This window comes from Capsella rubella, unplaced genomic scaffold (assembly GCF_000375325.1).
Source record: "Capsella rubella cultivar Monte Gargano unplaced genomic scaffold, Caprub1_0 scaffold_6, whole genome shotgun sequence".
Classification (NCBI taxonomy): Eukaryota; Viridiplantae; Streptophyta; class Magnoliopsida; order Brassicales; family Brassicaceae; genus Capsella; species Capsella rubella.
This window is the reverse complement of record NW_006238918.1, coordinates 5,156,250-5,180,061: the sequence shown is the minus strand read 5'-3', so window position 1 is coordinate 5,180,061 and position 23,812 is coordinate 5,156,250. Positions and strand designations below refer to the sequence as shown.

General features: G+C 34.4%; 7 protein-coding genes across 10 annotated transcripts; 4 read left to right on the top strand and 3 right to left on the bottom strand.

Annotated features, from left to right (window-relative positions):
- Window positions 1-2,613: 2,613 nt before the first annotated feature.
- LOC17883384 (developmental protein SEPALLATA 1) lies at window positions 2,614-5,539 on the top strand. Its single transcript, XM_006288450.2, has 7 exons — window positions 2,614-3,182; window positions 4,166-4,247; window positions 4,344-4,405; window positions 4,514-4,613; window positions 4,737-4,820; window positions 4,985-5,139; window positions 5,282-5,539. The coding sequence occupies exons 1-7, from the start codon at window positions 2,998-3,000 to the stop codon at window positions 5,376-5,378; spliced, it is 765 nt and encodes a 254-aa protein (XP_006288512.1). The 5' UTR covers window positions 2,614-2,997; the 3' UTR covers window positions 5,379-5,539.
- Window positions 5,540-5,642: 103 nt separating this feature from the next.
- On the bottom strand, window positions 5,643-7,997 carry LOC17881915 (E3 ubiquitin-protein ligase At3g02290). 3 transcript variants are annotated; one of them, XM_023780806.1, is made up of 6 exons: window positions 7,582-7,997; window positions 7,064-7,175; window positions 6,855-6,975; window positions 6,318-6,762; window positions 6,119-6,228; window positions 5,643-6,023 (listed from the first exon to the last, which is right to left on the bottom strand). In XM_023780806.1, exons 3-6 carry the CDS (start codon window positions 6,954-6,956, stop codon window positions 5,997-5,999), a joined length of 684 nt encoding a protein of 227 aa, XP_023636574.1. In that variant the 5' UTR covers window positions 6,957-6,975; window positions 7,064-7,175; window positions 7,582-7,997; the 3' UTR covers window positions 5,643-5,996. The 3 variants fall into 3 exon arrangements, with proteins under 3 accessions (XP_023636574.1, XP_006288594.1, XP_023636576.1); XM_006288532.2 differs by having other exon boundaries at window positions 7,064-7,150; XM_023780808.1 differs by lacking the exon at window positions 7,582-7,997 and having other exon boundaries at window positions 7,064-7,570.
- Window positions 7,998-9,614: 1,617 nt separating this feature from the next.
- LOC17884398 (protein app1) lies at window positions 9,615-11,219 on the top strand. Its single transcript, XM_006287862.2, has 2 exons — window positions 9,615-9,856; window positions 10,127-11,219. Exons 1-2 carry the CDS (start codon window positions 9,661-9,663, stop codon window positions 11,086-11,088), a joined length of 1,158 nt encoding a protein of 385 aa, XP_006287924.1. The 5' UTR covers window positions 9,615-9,660; the 3' UTR covers window positions 11,089-11,219.
- Window positions 11,220-11,435: 216 nt separating this feature from the next.
- LOC17884637 (glucosamine 6-phosphate N-acetyltransferase) lies at window positions 11,436-12,050 on the top strand. The gene has a single exon (XM_006289104.2). It carries the CDS (start codon window positions 11,496-11,498, stop codon window positions 11,943-11,945), a length of 450 nt encoding a protein of 149 aa, XP_006289166.1. The 5' UTR covers window positions 11,436-11,495; the 3' UTR covers window positions 11,946-12,050.
- A 104-nt stretch (window positions 12,051-12,154) lies between these two features.
- Window positions 12,155-13,499, bottom strand: LOC17882895 (30S ribosomal protein 3-2, chloroplastic). Its single transcript, XM_006286329.2, has 2 exons — window positions 13,117-13,499; window positions 12,155-12,666 (listed from the first exon to the last, which is right to left on the bottom strand). The coding sequence occupies exons 1-2, from the start codon at window positions 13,378-13,380 to the stop codon at window positions 12,382-12,384; spliced, it is 549 nt and encodes a 182-aa protein (XP_006286391.1). The 5' UTR covers window positions 13,381-13,499; the 3' UTR covers window positions 12,155-12,381.
- Window positions 13,500-13,675: 176 nt separating this feature from the next.
- On the bottom strand, window positions 13,676-15,508 carry LOC17881648 (U3 small nucleolar ribonucleoprotein protein IMP3). Its single transcript, XM_006288691.2, has 5 exons — window positions 15,315-15,508; window positions 15,039-15,172; window positions 14,813-14,920; window positions 14,188-14,262; window positions 13,676-14,086 (listed from the first exon to the last, which is right to left on the bottom strand). The coding sequence occupies exons 2-5, from the start codon at window positions 15,170-15,172 to the stop codon at window positions 13,855-13,857; spliced, it is 549 nt and encodes a 182-aa protein (XP_006288753.1). The 5' UTR covers window positions 15,315-15,508; the 3' UTR covers window positions 13,676-13,854.
- A 2,290-nt stretch (window positions 15,509-17,798) lies between these two features.
- LOC17884578 (O-fucosyltransferase 34) lies at window positions 17,799-22,488 on the top strand. Of its 2 annotated transcripts, XM_023780616.1 has the most exons (9): window positions 17,799-17,984; window positions 20,053-20,324; window positions 20,431-20,498; window positions 20,600-20,688; window positions 20,777-20,942; window positions 21,050-21,339; window positions 21,422-21,626; window positions 21,704-21,861; window positions 21,934-22,488. In XM_023780616.1, the coding sequence occupies exons 1-9, from the start codon at window positions 17,920-17,922 to the stop codon at window positions 22,178-22,180; spliced, it is 1,560 nt and encodes a 519-aa protein (XP_023636384.1). In that variant the 5' UTR covers window positions 17,799-17,919; the 3' UTR covers window positions 22,181-22,488. The 2 variants fall into 2 exon arrangements, with proteins under 2 accessions (XP_023636384.1, XP_006287551.1); XM_006287489.2 differs by lacking the exon at window positions 17,799-17,984 and having other exon boundaries at window positions 19,282-20,324.
- The last annotated feature ends 1,324 nt before the right edge of the window (window positions 22,489-23,812 follow it).

The following is a 23,812-nucleotide window of genomic DNA, read 5'->3' as shown; positions in this document are numbered from 1 at the left end:
AACAAAACCATATGAGTCCATTTATATTGATGCAATTCGCAATTGCGATCCAAAAATGTATTTTTATCCCACTCTTTCGAATACATATACAGTATATAACCTTTTAACTAAAGATGCGTTTACTGTATTTAATTGATGATCTTTTGGCACTTCTTAAAAAATGACTATATACAGTATACGTTTACTTATTTAGTTGATGATTTTTTGACACTTCTTAAACAATGAATATATATAAATATAATTGAGAACATATATCATCTATGTTTTATTTCCTTCTTACATAATATTCATTTGATATGTTTGTACCTTTTTTGTAAATTATCTATGTAGATATCCGCCATATTAATTGTAGCTTACACGAAGGGGGACAAATCAATCTATGTAGATCTAAATTATACTGTTTCTTTGTTATTTTACATAGCTAAACTGTGTATTATATATATATATATATATATATATATTGCATACACAAAATAGCTGTAGTTTATGTTTCCTACAAATATGATTAAGGGCAAACATGCATGGATAACTCGATCTTGACATACAAGTTTCTCATTTCTAAAACTTTATATTAGAAAAAAGTAAACTCCAATAAGATACAGACACGTGGAAATCCATTTTAATGTAGGAGATGCTTTTCCGCGGCTTCTGAAAACAACTAGGAAAATGATACGATACGTTGCTTTCATTTTTATTTTGTATCAATATATATATAACGTTTAAATTGCTATCCTAGTCCAAGCTATATTCACAATACATATCATCTCACGCGCTTCATATTTTTACCAACACTACAAGTCTACAACTTGCACATTTATGTTTCACCTTATGTGAAAGTAAAACCTTTCTTTACAGAGAACTTCTCTCTCTTAACACACAGTTCATCTTTTAGAGAGAGAGAAGGCGATTTCCGGTTAACCGGAAAATTTTAGTTTTGTTTTATAGATTTCCGACTTGGTTCGGATCTTTTGTTCTTCTTAGTCAGTTTTAAATAATGTTTATCTTGTTTAGTTTATTGACTAAGATAGAAAATCTATGTTTTTTGTTCTTGCCTCTTTCTACAAAGAAATATATCGAATCCCGTTTGTTTTTATTGGATTAGCCATCAACTTGATTCTCCTTCAAAGATAGAGTAATATATTCGCCGTTATATCTTCATCGTTAAGGATTGAAGAAGACCTTATCTAGGTTTTAGGCGGAGCTTCTTCTTGGAGTTTGGATTGAGTTTGACATTTCCTAAGGTTGATCCAATTCTTGCAGCGGTTAAATTTTGTAGAAAGATGGTCCCAGAAGCGTGATTTCAAGCCTTCATCTGTTGCTACGTTCGTCGTCGGCGTAAAAATCGGAGTACAGTCTCAGATCTAAGTCGGTGAGAAGAATTGAGAAGAAACAAGAAGTGGGCCCTCTTGCTTTTGCTTCATACACGTTGGTGTTACGTGTCAATGTTATAGTATGTGGGTTCATTTTAATTTGGGCTTAAATAAGGCTTTGTATCATGCTTTTGTACTCTGCCCATTTTGGGCTTTCGTTATAAAAACGAATGGTCGACAAAAAAAAAAAAAAAAACCTTTCTTTACCGATTTCAAAGTTAGATTTTCAAAAAAAAAAAAAACCTTTCTTAGATTGGTCTATTAAATTGTACTTTGTATTTACTTTTTACTAAATCAACAAGTGTAAACAAGTTCTATGGCAGGTTTATGTTGAAATATATTGCGCATTCTTTCTTTTGGGAAAACAAAATATATATTGCTTATTAAGTAACAAAATAACACGCTATGACGATGAAAAATGAAATTTTAAGTACATATGAAAAATCTATGTTATTTCCCAAATATGTATTCACCCATATACATACACACGTAAGAGTGTACTTTTATTTTAATGTACCCATTTACATCCAGTACGAGGTGTGTGTATATAATAATACTACAAACTTTCTTAATATCGGTTAAATTGACTTTTTAAATGTGATAGCTTCAAGACCGTATATACATATATGCACATGTTAACCATGATCAGCTTTGGGCCTCATATGTTTAGTTACCGGTCAACCATCAAACGTGCATGATTTTTTTATTTTAATAAGCAATGATCGTCATTGTTGCATTATATACAACAACTAAACATAAATAATTTGCTATTCTGATATAAACATAGAATCTCGAAGAAATAAACATGTTTTTAATCATTTGCATAATATCAGGCAGTTATATGCCTAAAATAGTAAACACCATATATACACAAACATTATTCAACCTGAGGAGAGAAACACACAGATAATTATATACGTTCCAATATATTTCATATAAGTTGATGAATATATTACGAATCCACTGTTATATATTGACCGGCTAATAGTTACGTTATTATAACTCTGTAAGAAAGATATAAAGTAATACGAACTGTATAAAATTTATTAATCTTAAATAAAATACAAATGTAGAATGGTAACTGTGTAGCACACGTGCTTAGAGAGAGCGTGGGAATGAAGGAGAAGTAGTAGCTAGAGAGAGATGGCTAGAAATGAAAAACACACCAAACCCTAACCTCACCCCTCACAGATTTCTTATCTTTTGCTCTCATCGAATAGATTCCATTCATACAAAAATAATAAATTTCATTAAGATTGCACAACCTCCACACACTTCCAAACACACAAAAGAGAGAGACAAATATAATATAAATCAAGAACCCTAACAATCAAAACCAGTAAAAGCAAATTAATCTTTCCTCTTTTTCTTCTTCTTCTTCTTCTTCTTCCTTAAGCTAGCTAGTAGTACCCTTGTTCTTGAAATTAGGGTTACTTTCCTATCCCCTTTCCATCAAATTCTCCAGAGACCTTTAAATACTCAAAAGATCAGATCTTTCCTCAGAAATAGAGATACCCAACTCAGGTTTTTGTGTGTCTGTATATAGATAAACATTACATACCCATATTTTGTGTGTGTGTACGTACATATATAAAAGTGGAAATAAGGGTAACAAAAGAAAAAAGAAATGGGAAGAGGAAGAGTAGAGCTGAAGAGGATAGAGAACAAAATCAACAGACAAGTAACGTTTGCAAAGCGTAGGAACGGTTTGTTGAAGAAAGCTTATGAATTGTCTGTTCTTTGCGATGCTGAGGTTGCTCTCATCATCTTCTCCAACCGTGGAAAGCTCTATGAGTTTTGCAGCTCCCCCAAGTAATTCACTCAGCTCTCTCCCTCTCTTCTTCATTTTTCAGTTTTTTTTTTCATAAAATAAATTGGGGTTTTGCTAGATCTGAGCATAGATCTTTGTCTCAAGGACCTGTTTTGGGACTAGATATCTAGATCACCCGATCTTGATTACTAGAACGTCGTGATCTTGAGTTTAATCAGGTTTCTTGATTTCAGTTTCTAGGTTTTCTTGACTTCTTGATATTAAAGATCTGATTTCAATTTCTAGGTTTCTTGAGTTCTTGATATTAAAGAACTGATTTCAGTTTGCTACAAGTTATGTTATATGATATTTAAAAAAAAAAGAGGTATATATGTATAATTGAAGATGGATTTGAAGGTAAATCCAAATCCAGATATGCAATCTGAAAAGTTTTATATTAATTAATATATATATATGTCTGTCTGATTGGAAACTTAAAAAAAAAAAGATGGATTCACAGATTTCTATGAAAATAATTAGTACCCAACGTAGAATGATAATATATGGTTCCATGCATTAACCATTTGTTAGTTCATCATACTTTATGGTGGTTAAAACTTTAAACGTGTGTATATCTATGAAGGCTTTAATATTTATTTTTTAAACTTTTGTTGCTTAGATGTTTATATGTTAGATTAATTAGTTCAGTTAATTTCATTCAAGAGGATATAAAATTGATTTCCTTAATTTTAACAAAAAGTATTATTTGCATTTGTGAATCAACTCAAATGAAAAATGTATAAGAGATTGCTTGCAAATAATATTCTTGATTAGTAAACACAAACGCAAAACTTAACCCTTGGAACAAATTAAACAAATCCCAAGTATGCTTTAGATGAGTACGTAGTAGAAATAATCTTCAGTTTTGAAAGAAAATATATACTTGGAGAGCTAGCTCTTGATTATGGTCATGTAAGGTTTATCTACTAAGTCAAGTATGATTTTTTCGATTAGCTTCTTATCATGCTTGTGAGTTTTCTTTCAGCATGCTCAAGACATTGGATCGGTACCAGAAATGCAGCTATGGCTCTATTGAAGTCAACAACAAACCTGCCAAAGAACTAGAGGTGTTTCTTCAATTCAGATAATATTTTTCGATTCCTATCATAACATTGCAAGAAAGATATCCTTTTAAAAAGTCTGTTTTTTTCTTGAAATTTCAGAACAGCTACAGAGAGTATCTGAAGCTTAAGGGTAGATATGAGAACCTTCAGCGTCAACAGAGGTATATATTTATCTATTTCTCTCTCTACATTTATATATATAATTATACATGTACATTACATATTCATATTGATATATGTATATGATATGGATCTTTTGTTTGGTGCAGAAATCTTCTTGGGGAGGATTTAGGACCTCTTAATTCAAAGGAGCTAGAACAGCTTGAACGTCAACTTGACGGCTCTCTCAAGCAAGTTCGGTCCATCAAGGTTAGCTAACTAAAGCTATGTAGAAGTAAGGATTCAAGTGAGATTAACTAATGTGTGAAAATACGCTAGCTGTTTATTAATTATAACTTCTACATATGGTGGTATGATCATGAGTGTTTGCAGACACAGTACATGCTTGATCAGCTCTCTGATCTTCAAAATAAAGAGCAAATGCTGCTTGAGACCAATAGAGCTTTGGCAATGAAGGTATGCATTATATTAGAATCTCATATACACATTAAATGCATTCGATGACTGCTATCAATCTCTTTCACAGGTTTTAAAGTTTCTAAACATTTTGGAATCATCTCTAGTTTTAATTTCTCTTATTTGAATTATTGTCTTTAATTTGGTGAAATGTAATTGTTTAGCTGGATGACATGATTGGTGTGAGAACTCATCATCATATGGGAGGAGGAGGGGGAGGATGGGATGGGGGTGAACAGAATGTTACCTATGCGCACCATCAAGTTCAATCTCAGGGACTATACCAGCCTCTTGAATGCAATCCAACTCTACAAATCGGGTAAATCCTTTGCCTTGAAAAAACCATATGCAAATCACAACTTAGATTGTCTTTGCAGTTTAAAGGTTTTAGTTGCTTGGTCGATATAGGATCATCACCCTTTGAGAACCTTTTAAGTTTATTGAAAATGTTATGGTGACAGGTATGACAATACAGTATGCTCAGAGCAAATAACTGCAACAACAACACAAGCTCAGGCACAGCCGGGAAATGGTTACATCCCAGGGTGGATGCTTTGAGAGCCATCTTCTGTGATCAAGCTCACCAACAAAAACCTTTTTATATATATAAAAAAAAAGTATAGACAAAAGACTTTGATTTGTAGACATAATAAGTACGTGGCTATATATTATGGTCCAGAGGATCTTGCTTATATTATTAAGGATTGAAATGTGTGGAAGTTGTTTTGACACTGAACCATTAGACCGGTTTATTGTCATGTAATGAGAAAAAGTTTGGGTGACACTGGGATCTCTTCTTGTCCCACAATAATTAAACATCTATGCCAAAATAATAATCATCACATATATGCTATTAATAAAAGGGTTATGTAGTTCATACAAAATGATGTGAAAAATTTCAAGCCATAAACAAAACACTGCCCCATAGGCACATCTTGAGAAACATGCCAGACTCCTGTGTGCATGTGTTTTGTTGCTGCTGCTGTTTTCTCTCAAGAGGGTTTTCCTCAGAACTCCATTAGCCAAATGTGCAGAGACATTCCTCATTTCCATATATACCATATATTGTAAATTAAAAATATTCACAGATCAAATCAATTTGCAAATCTGTCTGCTGCCTTGTCAATCTCCTCACTTTCGGTTTAGGCAGTAGAAGACAGGATCAATGGTAACAAGTTACGGTGTTTCGTTGAACTCCATCACCTGCAAATGAGACGAATTCAAAGCAGAGAAAGATTATTCTTTTATCAACATGTGAATGCCAAAAAATGGCTTGGAAGAACATGAAAAAGTGTTACCTTTCCACAAACAGGACAGTTTTCACTTCTCTCCATCCATTCATAAATGCAACTGAGGTGGAAGTGGTGAGAACAGTTTGTAACAATCTTTGGGTTCTCTGATGTATATTCTGAAACAAAAGATCCAAAAAGAAAAGCTGATACTAAGCTTCCTTCGAATGGCATTGATAGAAGTAAGAAGAGAGATGAAAATGACTACCTTCAAGACACGTTGGACAGACATCTTCATCATCAGATGTTATATACAGGCCGTCATCACCACCAGTAGACATTGTCTTTGACTTAAGAATCCTTCGAGTGGATTTAGAGAACTCTTCTCTGGAATCTTCACCAGAGATAATAAGCTTATTAGCCCATTTGCTTCTTTCCACTGAGAAAGACTCAGAATCCACATCAGAATCACTTCTCAAGGGCTCAGTTTCCTCATGAGAATGACTTGAACCCTTATCGCGTCTAGAGACAAGCGAATCACGCCTTGACCGGAAGCATCTTGGATCAGCATCATAAGGCAGAGGCCTTGGAGTAGAATGGAATGTATTAGACATAAAGTTATCATAAGAAGTAGATGAAGCTAGAGATACATTAGTAGCCTGTAAGGAGGATGGGAGAGAGCGGGTTTCGCCTCTTCTGAACAACGAGATATACTGCAAAGAGAGATCAAACACAAAGCTTCAATGAGCTCTGCTTTGTATATAACTAGCGGGTGAAAAGTAAAACAGTGGGAAGAGAACATTACCAGGTTAAGTAAGCTATTAACAAGACATCTCGGGCATGAACTAGTTGGATTCGGGTGATCCTCAAAGTCGTCGACACGAAAACAAGAAGAAACACAGCCCATCTCCTTCTTCTCTTGATTTCTTGAAATGTTAATTCCAATATGATGATTCTTTAACTTTAAAACTTGAGAGGAAACAAATTGCTTTGAAAAATTTCACAAAGATTTACCAAAATCACAACACCCGGTTTGAAACTTTTAGGAGGCCAAATGAGAGAGGCTACAGCAGCAATCTACTTCACTCCCTCAAAGTTCGCCTGTAGAATGATCTGTTCTAATGAGCTTTTCAGCATTGAACAATTGTAGAGAGATTCCCAGCAAGAGACATCAGTCAAACGATTCACCAAACTCAGTAAAAATTAATTTGTGTGTTTTGGTCAAAAAAAAAACAGAAGGCTCCATATGGCAAAACTGGTGAAAGTGAAATGCAAGCAATTAACCCACTCAAAGGTGAATCCTAATTCAGGTAAACCCCAAACAAACGCAATAATAACAGAGAAACCATATAATAAAAATAAAAAAAAAATAGAGTCAAGGCAGAGACATTTGACCAGACACCAATAAAAACAATATTTTTGTGATAGTTCTGATCAGAGTCGATCAGAAACCATCATCCAGTTGCTTGTTTTACACAAGAACATATTTTTCAGAAGAAATAAAATCAGACGAATCGGAGCAAAGGCTATACCTTTCATCGAAGAACAAAATGGGTTTTCGATTTTTTTTGATCGGACTCGACGGAAAAAGGAAAGAGATTGAGACAAAGAACCGACGAAATTTTCAGTTAAGAGAGAAAAAGGAAAGAAAGGAACTTAATTTGCTTTTTATTAGCAGATTCCCAAGGAAAGTGAACAAGTACTTTAATCTTCTTTCTATTTTGTTTTTATTAAATCCACTCAGAGAGAAGGAAGAAAAAGTGATGGGGGAAGGAAGAGGAGTCGTGTGATGAAGTTGGTGTGAAGGTGGGTGGGCGTTGTTGCTCGACACCAATGGCTTCAGACTTGAGTTGAGTTGAGTTGAATTGAGAGTCTCTCTATTCAATAATCAACCAAAACTATTGCTTCTCTTTTCAAAATTATTTTTAGATTTATTATTACTACTATGAACTTATGAATATGAACCATCTAAACTTACCTATGTGTATGTGGGCTCTTTTGTTGTTCAGATCAGCCCATATATCAAGATATGGGCAAGACCAAATTTAAAACCCAATTCAGCCAATATACATATTGATGATATTCAATTTTTTTTTTTTTTTTGAGCACCTATAGTCAACTGTATGTATCTATAGAAACTTTGTAGTCATCTAAATTTGTATATTTGTTTTTGATAAATTTAAGAAATACCCATTGGTCGATCTATAATGTTAGCATAATATTTCGTTTGTTGTTTTTTCTGTCGTCGGTTTCAAAATTCTAATAAGAGTAGAGAGTTTGTTTCATTCTCGTGAGTGGGTGATCTTTTTAGCATATATGACATCCTGTTAATATAACACAAACTAAACAGAAAAAAACAAAATAGAAAAAGGTTAAAAAGAAGAACATTCACAATTCCTTCTTTATCAAAATGAAAAAACATTCGCATCTTCAAATTATCTATTTACTTTGTCCTTTATCAACAATAATGATTTTGTATACATATATGATATACAAGAAGACAGAAGTAAGAATTGGGTATATATGGTTGTGTGGACATCCTTAGTGTCTCGTGAATCGACAGAGACTCTCCAACCGTATTCGCTTCCCCATTCTCATTCCCATATGCCTTCACTTTCGTAATTTTCATGTAATGTTTCCTCTGTTACAGAAAAATTATTTACTCTGCTAAGTCTAGTTATCAACTTTACTCGCATTGGCTTATATGTTTCTCCAAATCTAAACCCAATTGTTTTTTAAAATCATCTGTGGGAATATATATACTACTCTTCCAAAATTCCAATGGTTCAACAAAAAAGTACTTATTGGTTTTGGAGTGTCTTTAGTAGATTGTAAGGTAGATATAAGTTGCCAAGATTAGTTTTGGTTAAAATATATATACAATATTTTAGAAATAATTATTGTAAATTTCAGTTCTTTGAAAACATGGATGTAGACAATACATAAAACATCAAAACATGACACACATGGATTCCAAGTTTGGAAAATGAAAAATTAAGTCATGTTTTAGCTCATTCAAAAATCCAAAATGTACATAAGGGAAAGATGAAGAAAAAAACATATTTTCGAACTCAAAATATCTCAAATGTGTTCTTCAACCTTTAGCATGAAACATAACTTCATATCTACAGTTCATATGTTAAAGGAGGAAAGATATCAAGAGAATAGTAGTTTTAGCAACCCCGCAATTCAAGAAACAATGATAACAGATTTTGCTTTGGTTTTTTTTTTTTTTTTTTTATAATTCGAACGTGTTTTTACCGTGTAACGATCAATACTATTTAATGGACACGTCTACGTGAATCCAAAATTATAATTGTTGTCTTTTTTCTCACCTCTTACTATTTTTTACAATAATTCAGCATCTGAGCTGTAGAAGGATAGAGTCACAAGACAATATAGTAGCTAGCTTTTGTAGTTAGAGTTTGTATTTTTCCCATGATTCACATTAACATAGAACAAAAAAATAGAAAGAGATAAGCTTTCTTTTACAATCTCTTCGTTTTTCGTGGCTCACTCATCTTCACACCAACAATCCTATATATATCCCTCTTTCCTCGATAACCCTCTTTTTCATAAGACACGCACACTCAGAGAGTCGATAGTTAGCTATGGAGAGAACAACCACCTTATGGGTTTGGTTTAGTCTTATGTTTTTCCTAGGCATCTTTAGTACTGGAGGTTTGTCTCAAAGACAACAACATGTTGTGAAGAAGACACGTTCTTCTGCAGTTGTAGTCGGAACTGTCTACTGTGACACTTGTTTTAACGGCGCCTTTTCAAAGTCACCCAACCACTTAATCCCAGGTCTGCTTTTCGTTTTTTCTTGCTCGTTTTTTATCCAAATATATTTGGTTCTTGGAATCTAGAACAGAGCTCTCTGTTTTACCAAAACATGATTTAGTTTGAGCAGTTATGGTTCAAGATTACGACAGGTTAAAGTCTGGTTTATGCCGATTATTAGATTAGTACAAAACCTGGTTAATATCGTTTAAGTGGATCAATACATGAGCTTTCTTGTTTGTGGGTCTAGAATCTTAGAACGAATTATGAACAGTTGTCTGGATCTTGTTGCAGGTGCTTTAGTTGCAGTGGAATGCATTGACGAGAACTCGAAACCGAGTTTCAGACAAGAAGTGAAAACAGATGCGCGCGGTGAATTCAAAGTGAAGCTACCTTTCTCTGTGAGCAAACATGTGAAGAAGATCAAGAGATGCTCTGTGAAGTTGCTAAGTAGCTCACAGCCTTACTGTTCCATAGCTTCTTCGGCGACATCTTCTTCTTTCAAACGCCTTAGATCAAACCACCATGGAGAGAACACTAGGGTCTTCTCCGCAGGATTCTTCACTTTCAAACCCGAAAACCAACCAGAGATTTGTAGCCAAAAACAAGTCAACCTCGGCCAAACCACCAAGCCTCTTTTACCGGATCCCTCATTCCCTCCACCGATCCAAGATCCGCCTACTCCTTCCGCTATCCCAAATCTCCCAATCGTACCTCCGCTTCCGGACTTGCCTCTTCCTACAATTCCTCCTCTTCTTCCTCCAGGAACATCAGGATCACGGAAATCAGCTTCCTTGCATAACAAGAAATATGGTTCCTTGGAAGACAAGAAAACCGAAGTGCTAAAACCCGATTTCTTCTTCCTTCCTCCAAACCCGCTAAACCCGCCATCCGTCATCCCTCCAAACCCTCTGATCCCTTCTATCCCAACCCCAACTCTTCCTCCAAACCCGTTGATCCCGTCTCCCCCAACTCTCCCTCCAATTCCCCTACTTCCCTCTCCTCCAGCAACACCAACTCTACCACCGATTCCGCTACTTCCTTCTCCCCCGGCAACACCAACTCTCCCACCGGTTCCAACAATTCCAACTCTTCCACCTCTTCCACCTCTTCCGGTTCTTCCTCCTGTTCCAGTCGTAAATCCGCCTTCGCTACCTATGCCGCCACCTTCTCTCCCTATTCCGCTCCCTCCGGTCCCTCTTATCCCTGGAATCCCTCCAGCTTCATCTTCCTTATCTAGTCTCCATCAACCCTAAATTCAACAATCCTTTCCTCACATATCCCAATTATGTAATCTATATGTATCATCCTGTTTCATTTTTTTGTGTGTTCTCTTCTACATTTTCACTTGTTGCTTTGTAATTTCAATAAATATTGTTACCGAACATTTGCTGCTTTTCTTTAAATCCTCAACTACAAAAAAAAAAAAAAAAACCGGGAAAAGAAAAATAACATATCAGAGAAAATTTATTTTTAAAAAAGTGGCCTATATTGAACAGATCCAGAGATTTTAGCAACTTTTGTAATTATCTAAAAGCTTAAGCATTATTTCGTAATTTATTACGTTTTCTTTATACATTTGTGGGTTATAATATTTTCAGTTCCAGTGAGCGAATCTTATCAGGAAAAAAAAAAACTCAATCAAAATTATCCGATCTGATCGATGGCGGAGACATTCAAGATCCGGCGACTTGAGATCTCCGATAAGAGAAAAGGATTCATAGAGCTTCTAGGTCAACTCAGCGTCACCGGATCAGTGACTGACGAAGAATTCGATAGGCGATTCGAAGAAATCAGTTCGTACGGAGACGACCACGTGATCTGCGTGATCGAAGATGAGGCGTTGGGGAGAATCGCAGCTACGGGAAGCGTTGTGATAGAGAAGAAGTTTCTGAGAAACTGCGGTAAAGCTGGACACATCGAGGACGTTGTTGTGGACTCGAGGTTTCGCGGGAAACAGCTGGGCAAGAAAGTGGTGGAGTTTCTCATGGATCATTGCAAATCGATGGGTTGCTACAAGGTGATTCTTGATTGTAGTGTGGATAACAAAGCCTTCTATGAGAAATGTGGGTTGAGCAATAAAGCTATTCAGATGTCTAAGTACTTTACTTGAAAGTTTCATGTTTCTTTTTTTTTTGTCTTGTAGAAGAATCTTGAGGTTTGTTCAGTTTTACTTATCTATGGTTCTGATTCTGCACAATCTACAAAGCTTCTCACAGTTTATATTCTGAATTCGCTATTTCTACTATGAAAATGAGAGAAGTTTCGTCATTTTAATGTTCCTACACACGAAATGACACAAACACGAGCGTTTGCATAGAGTAGACAATGATAAACTGCTGAGTTGCTACATTTTCACATCTTTGAACATTACATCCATCAAGACGTGATCTTTTCAGAGTTTCGATGATTCATTTGAACAGAATTAGGCAGCACAAGGGACTAATGTATGATACACTGAACAACACAAAAGCTAATACCTATGATAAATAGCTTGGGTGAGTTTCTTCCATTGACATCTCTAGTGACTGGTATGAATGTGAATCTGATCAAGACAAATCTCCACCGCTTGATTGCCATAGATTGATGATGTCTGTAGCTTGGTTAAGGAGGAAGACGCGGTGTAGCTCAGAGATCCAAGGCTTGCTCTCTAACAAAGCTTTGAGCTCTTCCCAAGCATCTTTCCTAGGCCAGAAGTAGTATGGACTAAGTGGGATCGTTCCAAATCCTGGAATTATATGGTCTAATGCAACTCCTATGTCCTTTTGCATCCACACAAACTTTAGTACCACCTTTGGTTTCTCCAGCGGCTTCACTAGCACACGCATCTTCTTCTGCAATTGAGACAATCAATAACCTCCTGGTTTTAGTGCAAAAATAAGAAAAACGAAACTGAGCGTTCCCTCAACTTTCTTCCACAAAAGGTTTCCAGAATCAAGCAACATTAGTTAGGTTTCACTAGCCCACAGGGGGGGAACGAGTAATCAAATGGATAAAGACAAAAAAAAACTTCAGTTTAGGGTTCTGGATATGAAGCAGAATGAATGAAACTATGCTTGCATTGAAACCATACATCTCAATTTGTTTAGTAGTGTTCCTGAATCAGAAATGATGCAACATAAGGGAGCTTATATATAACAGATGTAGATGTGTTTAGACATGGTTTCAATGGAACAACTTGCTTAACCACATTTTCCGTTCCAAAGTGACATAAAGGCTGCAACTTTGACTAACTAGCTAAAACCCCAATTTGTTTAAACAAAAAGTGTTTGACGATGACTGACCTTTCCAAGTGACGGAGACTCAGATTCTGGCGGTTCATAAGAAAATGTGGAATTGGAGGAAGAAGCGAATATTCCGGGACTGATGCCGGAGAGTCTCGCCGGGATTTGACCAGGGTTCCAAGTTGAGCACGAAATCGATGGTAGACAGGACAGATTAAGCTTCGTCGATAGAGAGATATGAGATACAGGTTTTGAGGAGAACTTTTGAGAAAGTGAACCTATTCCGATCCCAAAAGATGCACTCTGATTTGATTGAACCGCCATTTCAGCTGTATTTGAAGCTTCTAAGCGAGCGAGAGACGGAGAACGCAAAACACACAGGTTTTAGTTTTTGACAACCTTTTCTGGTCGATTCGGGTTATTCTGGTCGGGTCGTATCAAACGGGTCTCTCTGAATTTTTAAGTGTATTTTCAGTTTAAAAACAATTGTATTTTTTAATGGGTCAAACAATAATTATATCAAATTCAATATTATGTCCTGTGATACTATATCACAGAAATAAGATTCAATTCAATATTTTTTTGTGATATTATATGGAAATTTACCTTTGCAAATATATGGAAAAGTGAGAAAAAATATATATAATGGGATTTTTTTTTGAAAGTAAACATACAAAAGAAAAAAAAAAACCCAAGGCATAGTAGCACATTCAACCACATTCTAAAAAACATAAACCAAAAACCCAAACCCTGCAGCAATAGTAGCACTGAACCTTACTTGGCTTCACTTCCTCAGAGTCAAGCAATCATGTCATAATCATCCAATTTGTCATTGTACTGAAGCACCTTTCGTTTAATCTTGGATGAATCAACCCAGGTGATGAAATCTTCCATGTTCCTAGTTACTAAGAAAGCTGGATCAGTAATTGTGTCTGGGCCAACACGAATGTGTCCTTGCTCTATGTATGTCACAGCTTCTTTGTGGTGCTCTGCAAACTTCAGGTGAACCAGCACCGTCGACAGCCTACGCCTGCAAATTATTAAAGAAAAGAAGAACATGACATGAGGCCAAGGAAATGAGATCATTGACTAAAGTAACTGCCTATATAGGATATCGCATGAACTCTTTACCTACAAAAGGATGAAACTGATAACTTATCAGTTAAAGCCAAGCTTTTCCTAGTAGGTATAACACCCATGTTATATCTGCCATTACAACATACATGGAAAAAAAAAGATAAAATTCAGCCATTAAGAAAACAAGCTTTCTAATCGCATAATGGAGAAAAACAGGCTATCAACATGATTAAGTAGAAATGCTATACTTTCCTATATTTAAATGTGTAGTTCAGGGGATATGCACAGTGTTAGCTCTGAATTGAAATTAATAAAGAAACCGATTTCGTTAGACTCAACAGTGTATAGTTAACAAGCGTAAACCATTAATCAAACATTTTCCAAGGATGACCTTCAACCTTATACGAAATTGCAAACCAACAGTCCTGAAATCTATACAGATAGTTATGAAGTAAGAACCCCAAATGCATTCGTCTATAAGGTAGTTAACAAGAAAAACCACCAGAGGTCTCTAACATGACCTCTAGGAGCAACATTACAAGAAAGACAATAGCTGAGATCGGTGTAAAAGCTGCAAAAATTGGTTTGGTTCAAAGACCTAAAATCAAGAGAAAACAAAGAAAGAGCCATTGCTTGTAATAAGCTCTACAAATGTAGACACTAGTAAATAAAAACTCACAGCTTCTCCAAAAGCATATCAGTCATCTGAATCCGAAAAGGATCAGCCGGATCCATCTGTTTCACTATACTCGTCAGTTTCTGCACTATCCTACACAGTCCTGAATATCTGCCAAAAAGGAAAGAAACCAGACTCTTCAGTAATCAGAAAAAACCCCATTGTTCATCACAAAACACTGAAACAAAAAGAAGAATAAGCAGAACAGAGCATTGAGAAAGGTAGCAACTTTTTGTAATCGTCACGAGAGCCCATATGGTATCGATAGGTAATCAAGTTCTCCCGATGCCCACTTTCTCGTTTCCATTCTAAGAAATTTACTTTCTTCGCAAGCTTCTTCTCGTGGGGCTTGAGCTGCCTCATCTGAGGATATGCAAATTATGCGAAATCAGGGTTTTATTCTTCAACTAACACAGATTAAATCCTGAATAATCAAAAATCTTATACAATCTACTGGAAAAAAAAACAAAACTAGGATTAATCAATCTTTGTACAATTGGTCTACCTGGGAGTAATTAATCGGCGAAGCACAGAGGAACGGCGGTGTGGATTTTTTTGGGGATGAGCAGAAAGAAGAAAATGCTAGAGACGCTAAAACCCTGATTAGCAGAGTAGCTCACTACAAGAACCCTACGAGATCCAAGGGGAGAAGAAGCATAATAAATCCGACGGTCTACATCTAGAGGCCTTGAGTAAAACTAAATCTTATTAAGTCAGAGTCTTTTAAACTTCTTCTCATGGGCCTTAAAAGCCCATATCGAGTTGATAAGTGCTCTTCCCATATGATAAGGGGAAGTCGAATTACTCAAAAAGTCAAAAGCAATAGAATTTTAGAAACACTCTAGAAGAAGAAGCCTTTCCAATCTCACTAAGCATCACGGAAATAAACCATCCAATAATTTCTTAATTTCTCTGCCGACGTAAAACGATTACAAGTTTCAGACTAAAACTTGCAGTGCTCTAAGCCTCTAAATGTAGTTTTTGCCAATGCATGTGTCACTCACCACCATGAGTTCCTTCCAGGCTCCAGCTCCCCGTATGAAACTATCTATATACATATTGCTTGGAAAATAAAAAAAAAGATATTATAGAAAGTAACAAGGGTCCCAATTAATAATACACTACACAACATTTCTTCAAAAATGAAACATAATAATATATATCTACTAGAGAACTCTCTATAACAAACAACCAAAAACTTTCAAATTATCCAATGCACACGCACGCATGCATGGGGTTTGAAAGCCACCGACACCGAGTTTCGTGGGCTATGGCATACATACTAACTCATGTCATCTCATAATGCGTTTTTATGATATATCTTCAAAGTTATGGGTAATTGTTAATTCCTCTTTCCTTTCTTAAACTAAACATTATATATGGAGTTTAAGATATCTTCAAAGTTGATTGGTTTCTTTTATACAATTCTACGTGTTTTGTTCTATTTCAAGCTTAAACATAGCTAAAGGAAGAAACGTCTCCTTTATTTTTGTTTTGTTCGTTTCTTGATACTATTGATTACTTGTGTTAGTTTTGATTATCGTTTATATATCGTTAATGCTTTTGTTATAACTTTACCTTTCTAGTTTTTTTTTTTTTTTTTTTAATTATTTCACATGCCTAGCGTGTGAAGAAAATATTTTCATTAAATGTTACTTAAAATATTTTGACATCAAAACTTGTGGAATACAAATTCAATTAAATGTATACACTGAAATAGAAATTATGCATTTAAAATTAACCTGCAGATAATTTGCACGCTTTTCTCTCTGTTTTCTTCTCAAACGTAACTCTTCTATAAAACGACAATTACAACATTATAATATTATTAGTTATGGAAAAATCTTAAAGTCTTAGATTTTCATTTTTATAAATTATGACTATATTCCTTTTTAGAAAATAAATAATTAAAGTCCGACAGCAATGTAATGTCCGATGTCGGTGGAATGTATATGGCCATAGATGATAACCTACATTAATGTCGTATAAGCAACTCGAATTAAATCGAATTCTTTCTATATCGCCAAGTTCAATCGTATTATATATTGGAGATGCTGTCAAGTCATTACGTACGTGACCATTGACCTTTTTACTTAATTTCCAATATATATGTAAGTATGTAACAATCGATGTTACACGGTTTGATATAAAGAACCATCGTTTTCGAATAGCAAACATGAAGGAGATTGATCTCGATATTGTGACCGAACATCAACTTTTATATCATGATATGATATGTACATTTGTTTATTAAATTTTCAAATACTTAACAACCTGTTCGTAACTTCGCATCCACCTACACACACGTGTATGTTTCTTCGATTGTTTGTAATTTTATAAACCTGGCCGGCGAGATCATTGCTTAAAGCTTTATTAAACTAAACTACCGCTGCAACTATAAATCTTGCTTAGTCACTTTCACATATGTTATCAAAGTTTTAAACCTGGCCGTGCGAGATCATTGCTTTAAAGTTTTACAACTCGTCAAACAAAGAAAATGAGAAATTTTAGTTTATAGATAAAAGTTTCTTTAATATGTATGTTAAAGATCTTTGGAGATTTAGTTTATAGTCAGATTCAATGATAATAGATAAAACGTTTTTTTCTTTCTTTTTTTTGGGGTTTGTGTGGTAATTTAACTATAGGGACTCTTGAAGATTAATTAAAATATCTAGCTTATTTCAAATCTCATAAATTAAGTGATACAAAATTTGATTTCTATTTTTAAACTCTTGATTAATTTTAACTATTTTTAAAAGAAAATTACGATAAAGACAAAATTGTAATAAATAAAAAATGAAATAAAAAATCCAATTTATCAAAAGACCATCTTCTAGAAATGGTTGATTTTAGAAAAAGTTGGAAATGTATCTATATATGTTTATTACTTGTTTTAAAGACGAAACATATTAATTCCTTCTTATGCATTCATCCATTTGTTTCCTATAAATACCACTTATACCCGTTTTCACACCCAAAAAAAAAAGAAAGAAAAACTACACACAAAAAAAAAAAACAGTGCTCAATCTTTGAATTAATCTCTCAAAATCATAAGTTATGTTACTTATAAATATAGAAACATATTTTCGAAGTTTCGAATAATCATAATAATGCTGAAAATGATAATCCATTCGGCTAGGGACCAGATTTATACCATACTTCAAACGAAATCAAGGTAACAATGCTCAGCTTAAACTATATATTTCCATCCCCTAATTATTTTTCTGGACCTTTTTCACGTTCGTTTCATGTTTTTGAAAACAAATAAACATATATTGCACTTCCATAAACTTTTTTTTATAGTATAAAATAAATATATATGACAACTGTGAGCACTGAATATAGTTGGTCCATCTATTTTATCTATTTAATTATCTTACATACTGTAGTCTGTAGGCCTACCTTTTTATTTATTTTGCCAAATATCATTATTTATTTGGACATTGCTGTCACAATTCTAGAGATCCACAAGTCTAGAATATGCCCTTTTGAACTATTGTAATTTTATTTTATTTTTATTAAAGAACCGACACAAAATCAATTTCGCCGTATTAATTTTTATTTATCTCTATAAAAAAAGCAAAGAAAAAAGGGGAATATAAAGGCAAATAGAGAAACCATTTATACATGCATGATAGGTTTTTAAGTATTAACTTCTCCTAGTATAATATTAACTTTATCTTGACCAAAGAAAAAAAGAGAGTAAAATATTAACTCGTTGATGGTCAAATCTTGTTTTCGATATACTGAATCCTTTTAAATTTCGATTAGGTTTATTGAATGTCTGTTTTGTTTTAAGTTCGATGAAACCAAAACTGCATGAATTGGTTTTGGTATGTAGGCTTGAATTCATTTAGTCAATTGTTTTTTCTTTGGTTCCTGTGACAAACTTATTGCATTTTGGATATATACATATATAATAAAATATTTTAACTGAAATAAATAAGATTTATCATTTGTATTCAGTAAACTTTAAAATGGTTTGGGTAGATAAGATCAAAACGCACAGTGGGTTTACACATATGTATATATATATTTATATGATCGATAAAATTGGCAGTTAACTTGTGGATTAGTTTGGAGGCAAAGTACCTGCTAATGTGGTTTAGATATAACTGAAACTTTTATAAAAATTTTAACTTGGAAATATTATTAATCTTATCCCACTAGAAAAATAAATACTTAGACTGATGAATGTATTTGGTCAACCTAAATTCCCAAATTCATTGTTTCTTATTCTATAAAGATCTTAAATTTATCCAAATACCGATAAGTAATAATAGGACAATATACTGAATTTTTAATACAGTTTATTTAATTAAAGGTCTACTTTGGCTCTGTATCAATTTTGATATAGATTATTTAATTCCAAAATACTAGTACTTAAAAAAAAAAGTATTATTTCGTTATTAAAAAAATCTATATAAATGACAGTTTTTTGCCGACAAAAAAGAGAAAACCTAAAGACTGCTTATTTTTTATTTTCCTCCTTGGGGTAGAAAAAGTGGTGAATTTTGCAAATTCTTTTGTCTATTTCTCCGACGTCCTTCATCTTCACTCTCCGGTCAACACCGACCGGATTCTTATCTGAGAGTCTCAACCTAAAACATTTACAACTATTTTTGTTTCCGTGCTGCAATTTCGAGAGAGTGTGTATAAAGGATTCGATCGCCATTGCTTGAATTTCAAAACCTTTTATTTTATTTTTGGTGGGTCTGTAAGTTGAAGTGTGAGCTTCATCTTCGTCTGGGTTGCTGGGAGTTTGAAAGCTGTCGTTTGTTTTCGACTCTTTTTATATTAAAAAACTTTGAGATTCCTTCTTCTTCTTTTTATTTAATTGAAAGCAAGATCTGGGTTTAGTCAGATTAAGCCGAAGATCGTGCCCTACTTAAACAAAAAAGAAAAAAAAAAATCTGGGTTTCTCGAGGAGTGATTAATGCACAGAGTGTGTTGTGTGGAGATTACATTTTCTCTGAGTGTTATTAGGAAGGGATAATTAAAACTTGAGCAGAGTTATCTTCTAAATAACAATTACTATATTGTTTTCTGTCCTTTTGAATCTCTCTAGTTTTTATATATTTTTCTATCAAGTTGAAGAAGCTGTGGTTAGTGTTTCCAGGCTTACTACCCCTTTTAAGTGTTCGATGAAATTCCTCTGAGAGTCTTTGGGAACTGTGGGAGTTGGGGTTTGGTGGGGTGTGATTTAGAAAAATGTGTAAAATGGACAAGTTTCTTTACCACAGGAAACTCTGGGAGATGAATGTTAGGCTTTTAGGAGAGAGTAAAGTTGAGAAACTCAAGAACTCTTTTGTTTCGAGGCCTCGTATGAGCCTGTGGATGATTCGTGCCGTTACTGTTTTGTTGCTTTGGAGCTGTTTCGTTCATTTGATGGCTTTGGGTGAGATGTGGGGACCAAGATTGTTTAAAGGCTGGCCTTCTTGTTTCAATCACAATGGTTTCTCCTCTGCCGCTGATATGACCTCTCTCCCCACTAAAATTGCTCTTCCTCCTAAAAGTAAGAGATGATTGTGATTGGTGAATTTTTTGTTGTTGAATTGAATAGATCATTTTCTATATCGTGGAGATGACTCTGTAAACTAATATTTGGTTTTTCTTATCAGGGATATATGTTAACAATGGTTACCTTATGGTTTCCTGCAATGGAGGACTCAATCAAATGCGAGCAGCGGTAAGATTAGAACTTAACCATTGGAATTTGCTTCTCTTTTGCAAAGATTTCTCTTTTAGTTATATGATTTACTTACTTTGTTTTTGGTCTGCTTTCTACAGATATGTGATATGGTGACTATTGCAAGATACATGAATGTCACACTTATTGTCCCGGAGCTTGACAAGACCTCGTTTTGGAATGATCCAAGGTATGTCTCTTCATCAGACTCACTTTAAGCTTCTTTATGGACTATATATTTCTAACTCGATTCAACAATCCCTTAATATGTTGGGCAGTGAATTTAAAGATATATTCGATATGGATCACTTCATAAGCTCATTAAGAGATGAAGTTCGGATACTCAGAGAATTACCTCCAAGGCTTAAGAAAAGGGTTGAGCTTGGAATGTACCACGAAATGCCTCCTATTAGTTGGTCAAATATGTCTTATTACCAAAATCAGGTTAATTTTCCAAGTCTCTTCTTTTGCTTTAACATTAGTCCTCACTTTGCTTATTATACCGAAACCATTTTACTAATTTTTCAAACTTAACATACATTTGGAAACAGATTCTTCCACTGGTGAAGAAACATAAGGTCTTACATCTGAACAAAACGGATACACGACTTGCTAATAATGGACTGCCCGTGGAGGTTCAGAAGCTGAGGTGCCGAGTAAATTTTAACGGGCTTAAGTTTACTCCTCAGATTGAGGAATTGGGTAGACGAGTAGTCAAGATTCTTAGAGAGAAAGGTCCCTTTCTCGTCCTGCATCTCAGATATGAAATGGATATGTTAGCATTTTCTGGTTGCTCACATGGTTGCAACCCTGAGGAAGAAGAAGAACTAACAAGAATGAGGTACAAAAAAGACCCTGAAAATCTTCTTGCTTTTTGTTCTGGCTTTGATGGATATATTGATCCAAATTATCTTCGTTGGCAGATATGCTTATCCATGGTGGAAAGAGAAAGTCATCAACTCTGAGCTGAAGAGAAAAGATGGCCTTTGCCCTTTAACTCCTGAGGAAACCGCTCTCACGCTGACCGCATTGGGTATTGACCGAAATGTTCAAATTTACATAGCTGCTGGAGAAATCTATGGTGGTCAAAGGCGAATGAAGGCTTTAACAGACGCTTTTCCAAATGTGGTAAGTAGTCATTTCATTGTTTTGAAAATTTTCCAAAATTATGTCTTCCATTAACTCCATTATCTTACTTATCTCAGGTCCGGAAAGAAACCCTACTCGAACCCTCAGATCTAGATTTTTGTCGGAACCATTCATCTCAAATGGCTGCACTTGATTACCTAGTGGCTCTTGAGAGCGATATATTTGTTCCAACTAACGATGGCAACATGGCTAGAGTCGTTGAAGGTCATCGCAGGTGAACTATCGTTATCTTTCTTTTTCGATCTTCGCATATTTATCATCCCGAGGCTGACACCAACTTTTTCAGATTCTTGGGGTTCAAGAAAACAATCCAGCTGAATAGGAAGTTCTTAGTTAAGCTGATAGATGAATATACTGAAGGATTGTTGACTTGGGATGTATTTTCATCCTCGGTGAAGGCGTTTCACTCTACTCGAATGGGAAGCCCGAAGAGACGGTTAGTGGTTCCCAATAGACCAAAGGAAGAAGACTACTTCTATGCCAACCCGCATGAATGTTTGCAGCTGTTAGATGAACCATTGAGAGTCCTTTGAGGGATGTGACTTATCCATTGGCGAGAGAACAACTGAAATATCGGGTCTAAAGCTCTAATTTACTACAGTCTGAAAGATGAATTTACAGTGAGTTTTACAGATTGAAGTTTAAGGGTTCTTGGGTGTAGAGATTTCTGAAAGAGCTTACATGGATGAACCAGAAGATACGTTAGTTGAAAGCTTACATTGTAAAGTTTGGCATCCATGGCATTGCCAGTTTTGTTAGCTAAATAAGAAGTGCCATTTTGTGTAATTAAACCTTGGTTACAGTTAAAGATTATATATATATTTCAGATCATTATATTCTCTTTTTCAGCCCAATATTTTGTACATGAATTATTTTCTATAGCAAGCACATTGTTTACTATATAAAGAAAAACGAATTTTAATGACGGGAGTGTTTCAAAAAAAGGAAAATCAAATTTCCCAATAACAAACAAAGAAGATACATTATTCAACATTTGAGTTTGGATGATTTATCTATTTTTTTAGACAAAGAAGATACATCACTCTAAAATATTGAGTTTGAACTTTGGATAATCAATTGAAAATTTAAGAGATATATTTAGTATGCAGGTATCCAAAATACAATTCATGTGTCTTTTTGTCAACTTAAAGTTATGAAATTGAGAGAACTATAATGGTTAGTATAATAAGACCACTAATGCTCACCTACTTATTCAATATGCTCCACTACCTAAACACTTAATAGAGTGGAATCCGCCCCTATTATATTGGTTGGTTAGTACTAGCTAACTAGTAATACAAGATCACTAAATTTTTTCACCTATTTTTTATGTGCTGAAAACTACTTTGGGTTCAGAAGTTCAAAGCCAACCAAAACACTTCAATTTTTGCAATCATTTCGACAAGTGATAACAAATATTGGAGAATTGCCCTGTGGACTCACTAACCCCATTATGTCCATTTTAAAAATTATTATACGGAAATCAAACTATATTTTATATCTCGAGCAAATAGTATACATTATTATCGAGAGCTAAGAATATATATACAAGTTTCAAGTGTATTCGAGTGATCCAAGAGAGAAGATAACTATTCGAGTCATAGTTTTATAAGTGATCCAAGAAATATTCAATAGTTGCTTTTAAGATACATCAATGGATGATCCAAGAAATTCCATTTCATATTCACTCATCAAATTTCGTCGAGGTTCTTGATCTTATCAATACCAAACTCATTAGTCATTTGTATATATCTTTTACAATATACTTTTTTTTACTTAATCTCATATGTATATATCTCAGTATGATTATAGGATTGGTTTTACTAAATGAAATTTTACAAGTTATGTGACATAAATGTCATATAAAGTTTTTCTTTTGTTTTGTTTGTTTGTCAACAACTTCCTTTAATTGCTTATTGATTGGATTTAATATGTGTTGGATCCACCGAGCCACATTGCTTTCGCAGCACAACAAGTACACAATAAAGTTGATGAAGATTTCATTATTTATTTATGGGGTTTTCAAAATATAGGCAACTATTGTTTATCAAGTTTAATAAGCTATGTGAACTTGTTAATTTATTTTTACAAGGTTTAAAATTCAAATGTTTATTTTTCTGTTTGGATTTCTGAATTCCTTTTCATGTCTTCTTTGGTAGTGATTT

Coding starts and splice junctions, on each gene's coding strand:
- LOC17883384 (XM_006288450.2), top strand. CDS start 2,998: ATGGGAAGAGGAAGAGTAGAGCTGAAGAGGATAGAGAACAAAATCAAC. Junction 4,406..4,513: donor AACCTTCAGCGTCAACAGAG/GTATATATTTAT, acceptor TGTTTGGTGCAG/AAATCTTCTTGGGGAGGATT. Junction 4,614..4,736: donor AGCAAGTTCGGTCCATCAAG/GTTAGCTAACTA, acceptor GAGTGTTTGCAG/ACACAGTACATGCTTGATCA.
- LOC17881915 (XM_023780806.1), bottom strand. CDS start 6,956: ATGGGCTGTGTTTCTTCTTGTTTTCGTGTCGACGACTTTGAGGATCAC. Junction 6,763..6,854: donor TTAATAGCTTACTTAACCTG/GTAATGTTCTCT, acceptor CTCTCTTTGCAG/TATATCTCGTTGTTCAGAAG. Junction 6,229..6,317: donor CTGTCCAACGTGTCTTGAAG/GTAGTCATTTTC, acceptor CTTTTGTTTCAG/AATATACATCAGAGAACCCA.
- LOC17884398 (XM_006287862.2), top strand. CDS start 9,661: ATGGAGAGAACAACCACCTTATGGGTTTGGTTTAGTCTTATGTTTTTC. Junction 9,857..10,126: donor ACCCAACCACTTAATCCCAG/GTCTGCTTTTCG, acceptor ATCTTGTTGCAG/GTGCTTTAGTTGCAGTGGAA.
- LOC17884637 (XM_006289104.2), top strand. CDS start 11,496: ATGGCGGAGACATTCAAGATCCGGCGACTTGAGATCTCCGATAAGAGA.
- LOC17882895 (XM_006286329.2), bottom strand. CDS start 13,380: ATGGCGGTTCAATCAAATCAGAGTGCATCTTTTGGGATCGGAATAGGT. Junction 12,667..13,116: donor AGTCTCCGTCACTTGGAAAG/GTCAGTCATCGT, acceptor TCTCAATTGCAG/AAGAAGATGCGTGTGCTAGT.
- LOC17881648 (XM_006288691.2), bottom strand. CDS start 15,172: ATGAGGCAGCTCAAGCCCCACGAGAAGAAGCTTGCGAAGAAAGTAAAT. Junction 14,921..15,038: donor TCTCGTGACGATTACAAAAA/GTTGCTACCTTT, acceptor CCTTTTTGGCAG/ATATTCAGGACTGTGTAGGA. Junction 14,263..14,812: donor GATATGCTTTTGGAGAAGCT/GTGAGTTTTTAT, acceptor TTGTAATGGCAG/ATATAACATGGGTGTTATAC.
- LOC17884578 (XM_023780616.1), top strand. CDS start 17,920: ATGCTGAAAATGATAATCCATTCGGCTAGGGACCAGATTTATACCATA. Junction 20,943..21,049: donor TGTCTTATTACCAAAATCAG/GTTAATTTTCCA, acceptor ATTTGGAAACAG/ATTCTTCCACTGGTGAAGAA. Junction 21,627..21,703: donor CAGACGCTTTTCCAAATGTG/GTAAGTAGTCAT, acceptor TACTTATCTCAG/GTCCGGAAAGAAACCCTACT.